Source organism: Pangasianodon hypophthalmus, chromosome 2, assembly GCF_027358585.1.
Source record: "Pangasianodon hypophthalmus isolate fPanHyp1 chromosome 2, fPanHyp1.pri, whole genome shotgun sequence".
In the NCBI taxonomy this organism is placed as follows: domain Eukaryota; kingdom Metazoa; phylum Chordata; class Actinopteri; order Siluriformes; family Pangasiidae; genus Pangasianodon; species Pangasianodon hypophthalmus.
The window spans coordinates 30107828-30122553 of record NC_069711.1 but is presented as its reverse complement, the minus strand read 5'-3'; the positions used below and the strand labels follow the sequence as shown (position 1 = coordinate 30122553).

Here is a 14726-nt window from a genome sequence, read left to right as displayed (position 1 = left end):
CAAGGAATGGTGGTTTAGGGCTATTTCCATATACCCATACAAAATACAAGAATTAAATGTAACTAGAAATGGATAAAAAGTATAACAAGTTTGTTCATTTAAAAAAAAATGGTTAGCATTGGGTAAATTGGGATGTGCTGTCCTTAGTAACAGTAAACTCGCATCATAAAGTTGAGTGTTTTCCTATAACAGCATGTCCTGAAGTGTTTTTTCCCTCTTATCCTGCAACAATTTTCCATCACTAACATATATATATTTTTTATTTATTAAAGAATCCATTTATAGTTGTGTTTAATGTTGTGGAATGTCCATGAAACAAGTTATTTCCTGTTATCACTTAGGTTATAAAACCATCCTCTCTTTATTTCTCTCGAAGTTAATAATCCAGTTTAATTAATAAGTAACTTAATAGGTCAACCAGTTACCTGGAAGCTGAGGAAAGCTTACAAAGCTCTGAAACTGGAGACTCCTTCCACAAATGCTAAATAAACATCTCCTCAGAGAAAACTTGTATATCACCATATCAACAATTACACAAAAAGTCTCTGATGGAAGTTGTTACAGTAGATAATGATAACGATTAAAATTAATTATTTAACAAACCCGTGATTTGTCATGCAGATTCTGAATAATCTGAATTGAGACTATAACAGTGCTATAAAATATAACAGTCCTATAAAATTGCTAATAACTGATATAAAGATAATATACACATTGCTATAGAATTGAATTTCTTCTGGGCCAATAGGATATACGTTGAATAAAACACGATGGTTAAAGCTTCAGCATTAGATTAGAAAGTGTCTTTCACACATTCACCTTGTGAGAATAAGGGTCAGCAGTGAAATTGAGGTCACCAACACATGGTGTCAGGGGAGGAGGCGATTACTTTCCTCTCATTCTTCCTCTTTTGCATACCATGAAGCAGCCAAGCACTCGATGTAAGCTTGACTAGCTGCTCTGCGTAGATCTGAGATTAAGACTTGTAAAAGTAAGTCTGAGGCTGCCTACGAATAGACAATTTATTGGAGCTTGGAACCTGCTTGGGGGAGATCTGGGTGGTGAAAACGTAAGTAGCAAAGCAAGGAGTTAGGAAAAGAGGACAACTAACTTGTAACTTGTTTTTTTATGTATTTTGAGCATGTTTGATGATTTATGAAAGCAGGAAAATCCAACGTTTGACATGTAATGTGAATTGCTTTTCAACTGGCAGAGGAATTGTTTATAGTTTCAATAAGAATGCAGCAGTCGATGACTTGTGATCAAGAAAGCAAAAAAAAATACAATAATGTCTAACCATACAGTAATGCTTTTATAATCATGAATTAATACATCCATTAAGGATTAGTGCATCAGGAAATAACAACTTGTAATAAAATGATATTTATTACTACTGAGTCATATTTCTTTGTGCGCTAATGATTAGTGTTTGCGTTATGTCATCATTATGACAGCATTATTACATCAATTAATATACTATATGCTTATTTCTGGACCTTACAGTATAATAGTTTTACCAAACAAAAAAAAAACATAAAACAAAAAGTTTCTCAAAGTCTCTCAAACAAGTGTAATAATCAAATTTCATGAATTCCAAGAAACACATATCACATGTTTGAATGCTCTAAAAAAAAATCTATTGGATTTCTTGAATCATCTAAAGATAAGGGTTTGAAATATGACCCATATATCACTGATGTGGCTTCGAAAAGGACCCAGTGGTTTTACGTAGGCCTGGAAAGCACCCTTTAAGTGAGACTGATGCACATGAGCATATTCTGAATAAATAAAATAGGCATTTCTGACAGCTATTCGTTTAAAGCTGATGATTAAGTGTAGCTTCCTCTGGTGTGTGTGCACCGCAGTACCACTTCACTGGCCACAAGTAATTTATGCAAAGGCTTGACATTCATTACAGACTGAAGTGTCTGTCCTTTCAGTTGTGTGTGTAGGTGTGTAGTTGTGTGCTATCTGAACGGGAGGCTGAAAGAGTGTAGTTGTCTCAAGTTCCTCTCTAGTAACCAGACACAGACACACTCATCCTGGAAGGAGAACTCTCATTATATAGCAGTCTTGATAAAGACAGAAACTATAAATGGACAAAAGGCACTATTGTTGTAGTATAAAATCAATTAAACACTCTTCTAGGAAAAGAATCAATGCGAGGGTGGTGTGATGTGTTACCACGCCAACGTTAATTATTTTTCCAATAACAGCCTGTCCTGAAGTGTATGATTCCTAACACATTTTATTTATCCAGTTATGGTTACATGTAGAACAAGTTAGTTCCTGTTATTACTTACATCATAGCAGCTATAACAAGTCAGTTTCTCATTTTTCTCTCTCTCTCTCTCTCTCTCTCTCTTGATGTTAATACGACAAAAAACACTCAGCTTGTGATGTTAGTTTGTGAAGTGAGAAACCACAAAGCATACAATTCCTTTTAAAAAACAAACAGAAAACTTCATCATAATCCACAATTACTCACATTTTAAAATCTATTTACATGGAACGATTACACAAGTTCTTGTGTAATGTCTTACACAGAAATGATTATGTATTAGAACAATTACGGAAAATTAATCAACAATTTCTGGCCAATCAAATTCAGAAAAAAATAAAAGCTAGGTGGAAAGTAGTACTAAACTCCATTTGGTTTAATAATAACAGGTTTAATAATTTGCCACTTACCCCAAATGTATCTAAAGCATGTTTGGTGTCTAAGGTTTGCTTATTTAGCAGGTAGCTATAATTCTATCGTTAGAATTGGGGAAATTGGGAAAATTGTTTGATTTTACACCAAACCATTCTAGTTTTTAGGGGCTCGTCATCAGCCATCATATGATGTTTTCTATCTAGCTGTCTCCTTGGAATTGTGGATATTTGCAGACTAGAAAGCCTATTTCTGGTGATGTATTTTCAGAAAACATTAACAAATGCAAGTTGAAAAGGGCAAAACAACACCATCTCTAATGAGCTCTCTCTCTCTATGTGTATGTGTGTGTCTCTCTCTCTCACTTTCCCTCCCTCAGAATCCATAAGCTGTCTCCATCATGGAGGCAATCGGCAAGTTCGACTTCACCCCAACGGCCGATGATGAGCTGAGCTTCAAGAAAGGAGATGTAATTAAGGCAAGGCTGAATGTCCTTATAAGTCAAACATTATCCAGTCTTAACAAATGAATGCTCCTTACCCAGTACAGTCTATACATGTATATAAAGATAAAACTTGTATATATGGATAGGTGGAGAGTCATATGTATACTGCAGTGTTTCAGATCAGTGATACGTTTTGCTGCGCCAATCAAAATCTGAAGTATGTACTTTCCCAAGATGAGCAACTCAAGATTTTGGACTAATTGGGGTCAAGAAGTGCAGTGAAAGTAGCCATAATACCCTCACTGAAACTCTTATGCATCTGAAATTTCTTCAGTGTACTATATATATAGTATACACACAAATTACGTGTGTGTGTGTGTGTGCGTGTGTGTGTGTAAACTAAATTTTGTAATTAGCATGTATGATGCATTTCTCTGCAGATTTTGGGCACTAAGGATAACTGGTACAGAGCTGAAAGAAATGGTCTACAGGGCTTCGTTCCAAGAAATTACATTATCCTCGAAATCCCCAGGTTATTATGATTGCTTTTTGGGAGAGGAATGAGGGAGGGTTTGAGGGGAGAGGGTTGGGATTTGCTGTACCGAAAGTGCTTTACTCATGCTGTTTTAGAATAGAGGAAGGAAAACACCAGCGCATGTACATATGCAAAATGAAAAGATTTTCATAGACGGATAAGGAGGTTTTAAAACAAAACAATGTTTTAAGTCAAACATAAGAAAACAAAAATTTTGGTAGTAATTTACTCAACATGTTTACAAGCACATAAATAATCAGATTATGGGAAAACTATAGGTCTATGAGTCAGTAAATAATGGGATTTTTTTTTTTAATAGATGACATGTGCACATCGGCTGCTTTGCAAAGCACAATCCTTAAACGTTGACAAAAGAAGAAAGACATTGTAATACAAAGAGCTTGAGACTCCTAGGGGGTTTTACAATATAAAAACAGTACAAAAAATTACAATACAAAAATATTGTAAAATATTTCACAATACAAAAACTGTCAAAAATAGAAGTGAAGTTACAAAATTCGCACAAAACAATCAGAATGAAAACAGACTCCAAAGTGAAAAAAATTAACTTGGACTGAGAACTGTTATAAAGACTATGATTACCTTTGATAAGATTAGGCATAGACACTGATTAAAGTGAGCAAAGAGCTCTTAGCCAGGACTGAAACAGAGGCTACGTTTACATTCACATCAAATTCCGTTTAAGGTCTATATTCGGGTTGCAGCCGTATTCCGAATACGATGTTTATATGTGTACAGGCATCGGAATATTCCTGTATACATGGTTGTTGTAAGTATGCCTGAGTTGCTATTCCTGAATAGCTAGCCTACAGCTAAGCATCTGTTAGCACCCACAATTCCTTGCGGACTGAGCGTGTGCATATATCTCCCTTCAGTGGATTATCTGATTAAGGTGTTTACATGCGACAAATTTCTGATTAAAACAGGCACATTCCAGGGGTGGGAATTAAAACTTGAGGAATCAGAATATTGTCTTAATCTTTTAAAGAGTTCTTGATTGGCTGGGAAACAAGGTTCAGGTGTTAATACTCAGGCATGATGGAGCACGAGGCTTCTGTTGTTGATGCATGCTGGGACATGGACTTTGTTGCAGATACGCTATAAAATATAAACTTCTGGTAATTATTTATTTGGGATTTTTTTAATGGTTGTAAATTGTGGAGTCCAGAACAGACTATGTTGAAATGATATCCAAATCAACGTCGAAGTCAACCTCCTAAATTCCGGGTCCTGATTTAAATTCCTTACCATACTTGTTGCTGAATAATAAGCACTAGGATAAGATTATTTAGAATATAATAATGGCTTTAATCCATTTTACATCACAACGTGCAAAACGAAATAATGATTTTAATATTAGTGCGGATGTAAACATCTCATTTCTAAGGAGACACCTTTTTTTTTCTTTTTTTTTTACCCTTTATTGTTGTTTTTTCAGGAAAAAGATACTGCCCTTTACACTCAGACTCTCTATGTTAAAATGTAAATTGTGTGTTGGGATACATGAATATCAGGTTGGCAAATTACTAGTGTCACTGTCTAGACATAGTTTAATAGTTGTAAATTTTTGGAATGAGAATGAATTTTCTTATGAATATGCAAAATTTCATTTGTACTGCTTTGCCCTTCATTTATGCCATTAAGAAATTATTAATGAAGTTTCTAGAGATAAAACAAAATGTGACACAGATTGACAGCAGTCACAGTACAGACATGGTGTATCTACAGTGTATTCATTGATCCTGGTGTTCTAAGGTCAGGTCTTTCCCTGTAGCTGGTATCAGGAGGACATGAGTCGCCGGGCGTCTGAGAGCGCTCTCATGCCCCAGCCGATAGGATCGTTTATCGTCCGTGGCAGCCAGAGCTCTCCGGGAAACTTCTCCATCTCTGTCAGGTAGTATAGTCCCACTCTAACACTGTGCAAAGCAAAGCAATATCTCTTTAAACTGTATAGAAGTAAATACAAATGTAAGTAAATGTTTAGAAACTTGGCTTGCATACAGTTAATTCACCGAAGTGAAAAATATATAGCACATTTAAAAGCAAATACTGTTCCTAAGTCTAAAGCTGCTACGATTTTTAAAAGCTAATAAATTAAATTAAATCCATCTGGCATAAAAATCAATATACATATAATAACTCTAATAATAAAAACAGAAATAATAATATACTGCATAAAATAGGAGATATTAAGAAGAATGCAGAACAAAAGATAATAGCTTATACAGTATTTGACTAGATTAAGTCAGTTTAATGGTGGAGTTGAATAAGATTTGAATTCGCCTCTGATTCCTGCCCATGTACACAAAGCTCCGCCCCCAGAACCTAATGCTAGAGTTAGCATTAATGTTCAAATAGCTCAAAAGCTGAGTTTTAACAATATAAACGTGCAAAATTTGGATGAGGGTGTTCAAGAGTGTGTGAACATTACTGTGTTTTTTTCTTTGTAATTAACTTGATGAGCTCTAAACTCCGGTATTAGCATGAAGCATCACTAGCTAAAAGATAGGCCATTCATCTGTTTAAAAGCCAAGACATAACACTATAAACATGTAAAAATGCTTTATGAGGATGTTCACAAGAGCAATCGCTGCTCTTTTTTCTTTGTAACAGGCTCTTATGAGTTCTAGTATTAGCATGTTAGCATTGCTAGCTAAGAGATAGGCCATTCAGCTGCTTGAAAGTCAAGTAATATTATGCTGCATTCAAGGCAAAGTTGAAACATGTAATTCCCCACCTATAGCTGGTAAAAAACACAGAAAATGCCCCCTCAACTTGAAATTTCAACTCGTCAACTTGGGGTAGTCTTCTCGACTACATCAAAACAACATGGCCGCTCATACGATGAACAGAGTAAAATACCACTTCTCTACTTTTAAATGAGTTTAGACACAAAATACAGACACAGTACTTGGTTAAATCTGTAACAATGACCATACTGATTGCTGTTTTGAGAAGGTAATCATCAACTTTAGAGTTATCACATACGTTAGCCAGTTAACTTGTTGCTAAGCTACTCGCTATTGCCTGCTGTTGTTGTTGTTGTTGTTGTTGTTGTTGTTGTTGATGTTGTGCTGCAATTTCAGTCCAAAATGTTGCAGGAATGTTTGAAGTTCACTGTAGTAAAACAGAACTCAGGCCTGTAACTGTAAAAGTGCAGTTAAAGTAGCTTTTTATGAGCTTTTTATGGCTCTGACAGAGCAAAAAAAAAAAGACATGCTTTTGTGGAGACATCCATGTTTTTTTGCCACTGCATATCAAATGTTCTGAGGTGGGAAATGACATTATTACAACTTGCAAATTACCACTTACAAGGCACCATGAATGCAGCATTACTATAAACACACAATTCACATTTTATGAGGATTGTCAGGAATACCGTCGCTGTCCGTTTTCCATTCTAATGAATATATACCATATCTACTCCATTTGTTATGTTTTACATACCTATCCAGGAGCTAGGCACTAATTCAGCATCCAGCTTCAGTAATAAATTGTGGAAAAGTGCTTATTCTGCCTTTACTGTGTTTCTTGTCGTTACGTTTTTTTGAAGAACAGAGTGATTTTTTTTACATAATCAAACACAAACAAGCATTCCGGACCATTTTGCAAACTGGTTTTCTCAGCCACATAATACACTTGTGCCAAGGTCATGGCTTAAATCATTGTTTGTTATCATGTTCTACATATCTTTCCAGGTTATTTATACTAGCAAGAAATTTTCAAACTCGACTGTTGCACCTTTAACACTCTTCACACCCAGATAGAGGTTTAAAATATACACATATTTTGGTTTTTTTGCATTATGATTGAAATATCCAATGTAGTTCAGTTTTTCCTTTCACATTACTCCCTGGAACATGGAGGTTTACTCCTAGGCTGTTTCCTTTTGCGGGTACACTCCCAGGTACTGTCAATCCTATTTAAATCCACTTCCATTCAATCCACTGCGGCACTCCTTTGAAGTGACTCAAGCGTAAATCCACACACAATGTCTTTAGACATGGGCTAGCACAGATAGATAAACTTAGCCTGGGAAAGTACCATTGTAAAAATAATATGTCACTTCATGCTCCTTGCTAGTTTAGCAGCTGAGCCAGTTTGACCAGCTTGCTCATTGTCTTTGTGCTTGATCACAAATTTCACTATTGAGGCCATGCCAGACTGAATCACAACAAAATTAAAGGTGTCAGTAATCTTTTCCTTCTTACAGGCTTAAGTAGATTATTTAGGTTCAGATCAACTAAACAGCTTGAATCGTTTCTCCAATATAAGCAGCCTTGGCTCCGCCCTCGGGTTGTTATTATTGCTGAGTATTATAGCTAATGTTTACTTCTTAGAATATTTTTATTCATATTTCATTCTTCTGGTTATAGTGTTCAGGTCTGTGCTGTGTTCATTTCAACATTTCATTATTACTCTAGACCTTCAGTAAAGTAAAAAACCCAACTACGAACCACATTTAAAATGTTTATATTGAAATATCTGTGGTGTTTTTACCAATTCTGGTGCTAATTTGTCAGTTGGTGTTGTATTTTTATTATTCCTGTAAATAGTTAATGGTTTTTGTCTGCTGCTCTGTCGTCATAGGAGGACATTGTTATTGCTGCCACAGTTACAATGGTGTTTAATAGTTGAAAAAATTTCAACAATGTCAAATGTAGGTCAGGGATAACAATCAGGTTTTTGCTGTTAGCTCCTAAAAACAAAAGAGAGTTCATTTCTCGCTTGCCATTTTCCAGTGATGTTCATTGTTATATTAATATTAAACATAGAAGTCTGTTTAATGGTGCAAATGATGGACTCAAAGTTCCAGAATGCAATGCAACTAGAAGAGTGTACAGATTAGGAGGTGAGAGAGCTGGACAGACGAAAGTACTAAAGCGCTGCTGCATCACTCTCTTTAGGTAAAGATGAAGCAAGGCTAAATCCCTCTGCACCACTAACAGTAAGGAAAGTGAAAATAGATTAACGTGTCAATGAAACTCAGACATTGTTCTCGGATGCCAGTGGGTGGATTTGTCCTTTAAATGTTCATCTTGCATGTACAGCATTTTTTTGTCTGTTTGACCTGTCAGTCAAGTTTTGATCTTAATCCTGTAGGCATGAGCTGGACGTGCAGCACTTTAAGGTGCTCCAGGACACCACTGGGCAATATTTTCTGTGGACTGAGAAATTCAGCTCTCTGAATAAACTAGTGGACTACTACACATTCAATTCTATTTCCAAGCACAGCATTATATGCCTCCTCCGTGAGCAGCGGGTGAGTGGATGTATAAACTCTGATAGGGATTTTATTCCCTAAACATGGACACTAAACAATAGTTATATAGTGAGACTGTGTGAAAAGTTAAATAACATCACAAATACAGTATTAGAGACGTTCCTAAAATAGATAAATAAAGGAACTTGAGCAGGTAGACAACACTATAGGTTGAAAATCAAATTACAAGAGAAGGAATAGGGAGAATTTTATTTTTGCTGGACATACCACCATCGACATTACAGTAGGAAAATAATCAACAACAAGCTGTATGATGTGGATCAGTGCAGAGCAGAGCTACTGTTACCATCCTGAAGCTGATTATTTTCTGAAGTGATTTATTCCTCTTATACCACAGCAGTGAAAATGCTTACAGCTTTACCACTGGCAGCTACAAAGCACTGACACTGGAGACTCCTTCCAAAGTGTTAAATAAACATCTCCTCACAGAAACATAACCATATCATATTGTAACTATTATACATGTTTTTAATCCTTATATATTTAGTGTCCAACGTCGAAGTTGTTACTATAGAAACAATAATGTATTATTATAGAAAAATTAATCAATATTTCCTGACCAATCAGAATCGAGCATGAAGATTTGAGCAGGGATTTAGGAACAGAATCCTAGGAGAGTTAGACTTTAATTAGTTGTTAGCTGTATTTACCTCATCACTCCACTGCAAGTCTCTAAATGATAGCCAAGATATTTTAGACTAGACCTTTAAAGTTCTTTAAAGTGGTACAGCCTGGTTTAAAAATCTGTTTTTAATACTGTATGTGTTTTAAATGCGCATTCTTTACCACTTGAGTATGTGTGTGTGTGTTGTAAAGACATTCATAGCACTATTTCACATTTCTCTATCGTGTCATAGCAACATGTATAGTTCAATGCTCAGTACAGTCCTCAATAAGGGTGTCACTGCACCAACAGAGTGTGATGTGTGATATTTATCATGCCTCATTCTTCTCTATATATATTTATTCAAAAACACTCGTATTGCAGAACAAGTTAAACGCCGCTCCAGATCCCAGGCCGCTTCCTCAGGTACTGTACTGTTGCTGCTCTTTGCTCTTTAATTGTTCTAATCAAAAAGGTTTAGTGTAGATGAAGAAGGCTTGAATGAAGTTATTCTTGACTGGAAGTGCAAAAGATAAATGTGTTTCAATGTGTGTGTGTGTGTGTGTGTGTGTGTGTGTGTGGTCACTCACAGGAGAGAAGACATAGGATAGAAGAGGTGCAGAGCAGACCTCTGCCTCGTCCTGGAGAGAGTCTTCCAATTCCACAGGTAACAACACACACACACATACACACACAAACACACACAAACACATGCCAACACACACTCGCACAATAAACACCCATTTCCATAAGCATGTCTTGTTAATGTGACCCTGCAATCAATTCCAATATATAGTGCACTTCCAATATATATAATGCACTTTATTAATTTTTCTATATTAAACATTCCGAGTACCTAAACAAACAGATTTCATTTATAATTTGTTACGCAAGATCTTAGTTCATCACGTCTGGAAATATGATGAACGTACAATAAGCAAATTATGAAATGATGTTGTATTTGGAAAACTAACAAGTTAAGCTAAGGCAAGCTATTCAGCTGGTTCACTTAGCTATGTAACTTAGCTAATGGGTTTGTTGTAATAAACTCACTTTAAAGATGCGTCCACGCTTTCTGTCGAGTTAAATGGAGAATGTTTTAAGCTCATTAATGTGAAATAAATCTATCAATGCGTGGTATGTTTGACTTAGCTAACATTAGCTATATACGGTATACGGTCTTACGATATCGGTAAGACTTCGCAAAGATGCCATGTGTGTGAGCGTTACATAGTCAATGAATAAGGAAAGGAGTGGAATAAGCAAAGAAGTGCCCTAGAATTTGGGAAAGGGGGCCCTTCGGTGGCGTGGAGGTGAATTGTCTCTGACTGGTGTGATACAAGCTTTTTTTTTTTCACCCGAAATAAAAAAAAGGGGAGGGGGGATGAAATAGTCATACAATTAAGTGTCAAGTTTAACACTGTACAAATAATTTTATGTTAATGATAATTGGAAAGTGATGAAATGGGGAAGTTGTGTCCTTCCCTTTCCTCAAATTGTTGTATACTGTCTCTTTTTTTGCATTCGTTTCTTTGTTATTTGTCTTTTTTTGTTTAGTTTTGTTTTTCCTAGTTGTTGTGTTCTCTTCTTGGTCTGTCTAACCCGTGAGCATGTAACCCCTCTCCCCTGTTACACAAATAAAAAAAATGTAAAAATAATAAAATAAAATAAAATAATAATTAGAGAATGATTAATAATCCTCTCCTGCAACAGGAGGATATGGGCGTGATTTGCATATAGTGGGAAATAAAATGAATCAAATTTTAAAAAATGCAATTCTACATTTTTATAAAAGAAAAGGGATGTAACCAAATATGAATATTATTGTCACATTATTTGAAATGAATATAATAATTATATAATAGATAATATAATAATAATAAAATAATATAATATATAATGTGTTCTAAACAGATACACATACAAATGGGAAGTGCATTATTCATTTTTTTATGCCTGGAAGTGGGTGTGGTATAAACCGAAATGTTTTTGCTGTTAGTGGTGTTTTGTAGCCTGACTTGACATTTTAGGGTTCACATATAAATCAGCTAAGTCCACACCCACTGCTGGTTCAAATGCAAAAACAGATATAAATATTGGAGCACTAAACAGATATACTGGCGTGTGTGTGTGTGTGTGTGTGTGTGGTCACTTACAGGAGAGAAGATATAACATAGAAGAGGAGCAGAGCAGACCTCTCCCTCGTCCTGCAGCGAGTCTTCCACCTCCACAAGTAACATCACACACACATACACACACACACTCAATAAACACCCATTTCCATAAGCATGTCTTGTTAAAGTAACCCTGCAATCAATTGCAATATATAGTTACCATTTGTGTCTAATTTGCACTTTAATTTTTCTATATTAAACATTCCGAGTACCTAAATAAACGGATTTCATTTATAATTTGTTACGCAAGATCTTAGTTTCTCACATCTGGAAATATGATGAACGTACAATAAGCAAATTATGAAATGATGTTGTATTTGGAAAACTAACAATTTAAGCTAAGGTAAGCTATTCAGCTGGTTCACTTCGCTAATGTAACTTAGCTAATGGGTTTGTTGTAATAAATATTTCACAGGTTTGGGTACTGTTAAATATATATTTGGGATATGACAACGCAAATTGCAGACCTGCCAACCTTTACGCATTTTGTGTAGGAACTCAGAGGAAGCTAGCACAAGTTATTACTGAAAAGTGGGCAAAAAGCAGAGCAAGTTTTTTTTTTTTCCTCGATTAAAACAACAGACAAGCAGATCATAATATGACTCTGGAATGATTGACAGTTTTTAGGTGTTTTGAAGTCTCCAATATTAACTGACACTCCTGGAGGCCCCGCCCACTTCCCACCATCTCGCATTAGTAATCTCTTGTCTCACTATAAAGATGCGTCCACGCTTTCTGTCGAGTTAAATGGAGAATGTTTTGAGTTCATTAATGTGAAATAAATCTATCAATGCGTGGTTGTGTGACTTAGCTAACATTAGCTAAGACGATATCGGTAAGACTTCGCAAAGATGCCATGTGTGTGAGCGTTACATAGTCAATGAATAAGGAAAGGAGTGGAATAAGCAAAGAAGTGCCCTAGAATTTGGGAAAGGGGGCCCTTTGGTGGCGTGGAAGTGAATTGTCTCTGACTGGTGTGATACAAGCATTTTTTTTTTCACCGGAAAGAAAAAAAGGGGAGGAGGGATGAAATAGTCATTCAATAGTTTAACACTTTATGTTAATGATAATTGGAAAGTGGTGAAATGGGGAAGTTGTGTCCTATCTTGGTGCTCCCTTTTCTCAAATTGTTGTATGCTGTCTCCTATTTTTTTTTTTTTTTTGTTCTTTGTTTGTTTTTCCTTGTAGTTGTGTCCTCTTCTTGGTCCATATAACCCCTGTATACATGTAACCCTCTCCCCTGTTTTGTGTGTGTGTGTGTGTGTGAAATGTATGTGCAGGCATCAATGATGAAGGTTAAGGCTCTGTATGACTTTGCAGCCGAAGAGCAAGATGAGCTGACCTTCAGCACCGGTGACATTATAGAAGTTTTGGGCCAATCAGATTCCTTCTGGTGGGTGGGACGGCTACAAGGGAGGACAGGACTCTTCCCCGCCAACTATACCACTCCTTTATGAGTGCATACATTCAAAATCATACGTGTGCTTATTTCATATTTGTGTCTGTATTTAATTTATCACAGGTGACTTTCTTGAGTGTTACTTTTACCCAGAATTCAGAGATTTCGTGTTAATTGTCTTGTCTTGCAAATAAACAGTTTCATCATTTAAGACCTTCTTATAACCATGGTGTTAAAAAAAGATCATCACAGCTGACACACCCTGAGATGACTGTACTGCAACTTTATTCCTGTTGTCACAACCTTCCTTTTTCAGTTAACTTTTGAGTGACATACTCTATGATGTAACCAAAGAAAAAAATGCTATATTTTATATTTTATATGTACAAGCAGTATAAGATTAGTATTGATGAATCTTTATTTAAGACTTGAAACTTAAAAACGTTAAACTTAATGTGAAGATCATTAACAATAATAAGAATAATAATAATAATCATACCAGCTTTAAAGAAGTCAGAACACCACCAATTCATTTACGAGGCCTGATTTTCACTGTCAGAAACACAAGCAAGTTAGTTCCTGTTATCACATTATAGCAGTTATAAGCAGTCCTTCCCTAAACAGTTTCTCGTTTTTCTGTCTTTTAAAGTTTATAAGAAAAAAACACAGTCATGTTAACAAGAAACCAGAAAGCAGGAAGTACTCTGACCTGAGGTGGAAAACTTACTGACTGTAACAAAGCACTGTCACTGCAGACTCCTTCTGTAAATTTTAAATAAACATCTATAAGTAAAGCTTCACTAAGTATTTTTGAAATCTGTGTATTATTAGACTTAGATTATGTGGAGCATGGCCATACAAGTCCCTGTTAAACAATAAGCTGTTGCTATAGAAACAATAAAGTATTATACGAGCACGGTAATATAAACATGTGATTTGAATTACAGCAGGAACTACAGTCAGAGCAGCTGACCAATCAGATTTGAGAATTGTATAACATGTTTATACCATAGCAGGGTTGAATTTATTGAATCTAATTGGTCAGAAGGTGTGCGTTAGTTTTTTATAACAGGACAGCTTGGGCAGTATTTCTATTGTTTCTATAGTAACGGCTCATATACAGAGAGTTTTGTAAGGCAGACACTTCACATAATCTAAGACTAATAATGAATGGATTAAAAAATGTGTTGTTTAATAAAGTAAAACATATAATCGTTGATGTGGTGACTTTTTGGTGTATTATAGTAGTTGTGGTGTTAACAAGAACTAACTTCTCTTTCAGATGTTCCACAACATTAAATCTATCTACAGTGTGTCCAAAAAGTCTCCGTACGCAGGGGACTATATACACTAGCACCACTGCGGTTGTGCCTTCATCAGTGGATGCTCGTGGACGTCTACTTCTCGGCTGGTCCGCAACACTTCCAGTCTTTTGGAATTTGTTAATAAGTTTGGCAACAGTGTCGTATGTGATGTGCTTGCCATGTTTCCTGTTAAAGCCCATCATAACCTTGCAACAGCTTCCCAATCCAGCCATGAGAATGATTTCAATACATTCTTGTTTTGTCAAAGGCATTCCTAAAGGTTATCTGAAAAATATATATAAATATA

At 35.8% G+C, this 14726-nt stretch overlaps 1 protein-coding gene across 2 annotated transcripts; it reads left to right on the top strand.

The window, feature by feature from the left end:
* The first annotated feature begins 919 nt into the window (after positions 1-919).
* On the top strand, positions 920-14216 carry grap2b (GRB2 related adaptor protein 2b). Of its 2 annotated transcripts, XM_026933635.3 has the most exons (9): positions 920-1069; positions 3033-3131; positions 3539-3630; positions 5429-5548; positions 8758-8917; positions 9927-9968; positions 10135-10209; positions 11701-11775; positions 12997-14208. In XM_026933635.3, exons 2-9 carry the CDS (start codon positions 3054-3056, stop codon positions 13171-13173), a joined length of 819 nt encoding a protein of 272 aa, XP_026789436.1. In that variant the 5' UTR covers positions 920-1069; positions 3033-3053; the 3' UTR covers positions 13174-14208. The 2 variants fall into 2 exon arrangements, with proteins under 2 accessions (XP_026789436.1, XP_026789437.1); XM_026933636.3 differs by lacking the exon at positions 5429-5548 and having other exon boundaries at positions 12997-14216.
* Positions 14217-14726: the final 510 nt, after the last annotated feature.

Bases quoted from the DNA above. Each gene is read 5' to 3' on its own strand.
- grap2b (XM_026933635.3), top strand. From the start codon at position 3,054: ATGGAGGCAATCGGCAAGTTCGACTTCACCCCAACGGCCGATGATGAG. The intron at 10,210-11,700 runs GTAACAACACAC...GGTCACTTACAG, and splicing joins AGAGTCTTCCAATTCCACAG to GAGAGAAGATATAACATAGA. The intron at 11,776-12,996 runs GTAACATCACAC...ATGTATGTGCAG, and splicing joins CGAGTCTTCCACCTCCACAA to GCATCAATGATGAAGGTTAA.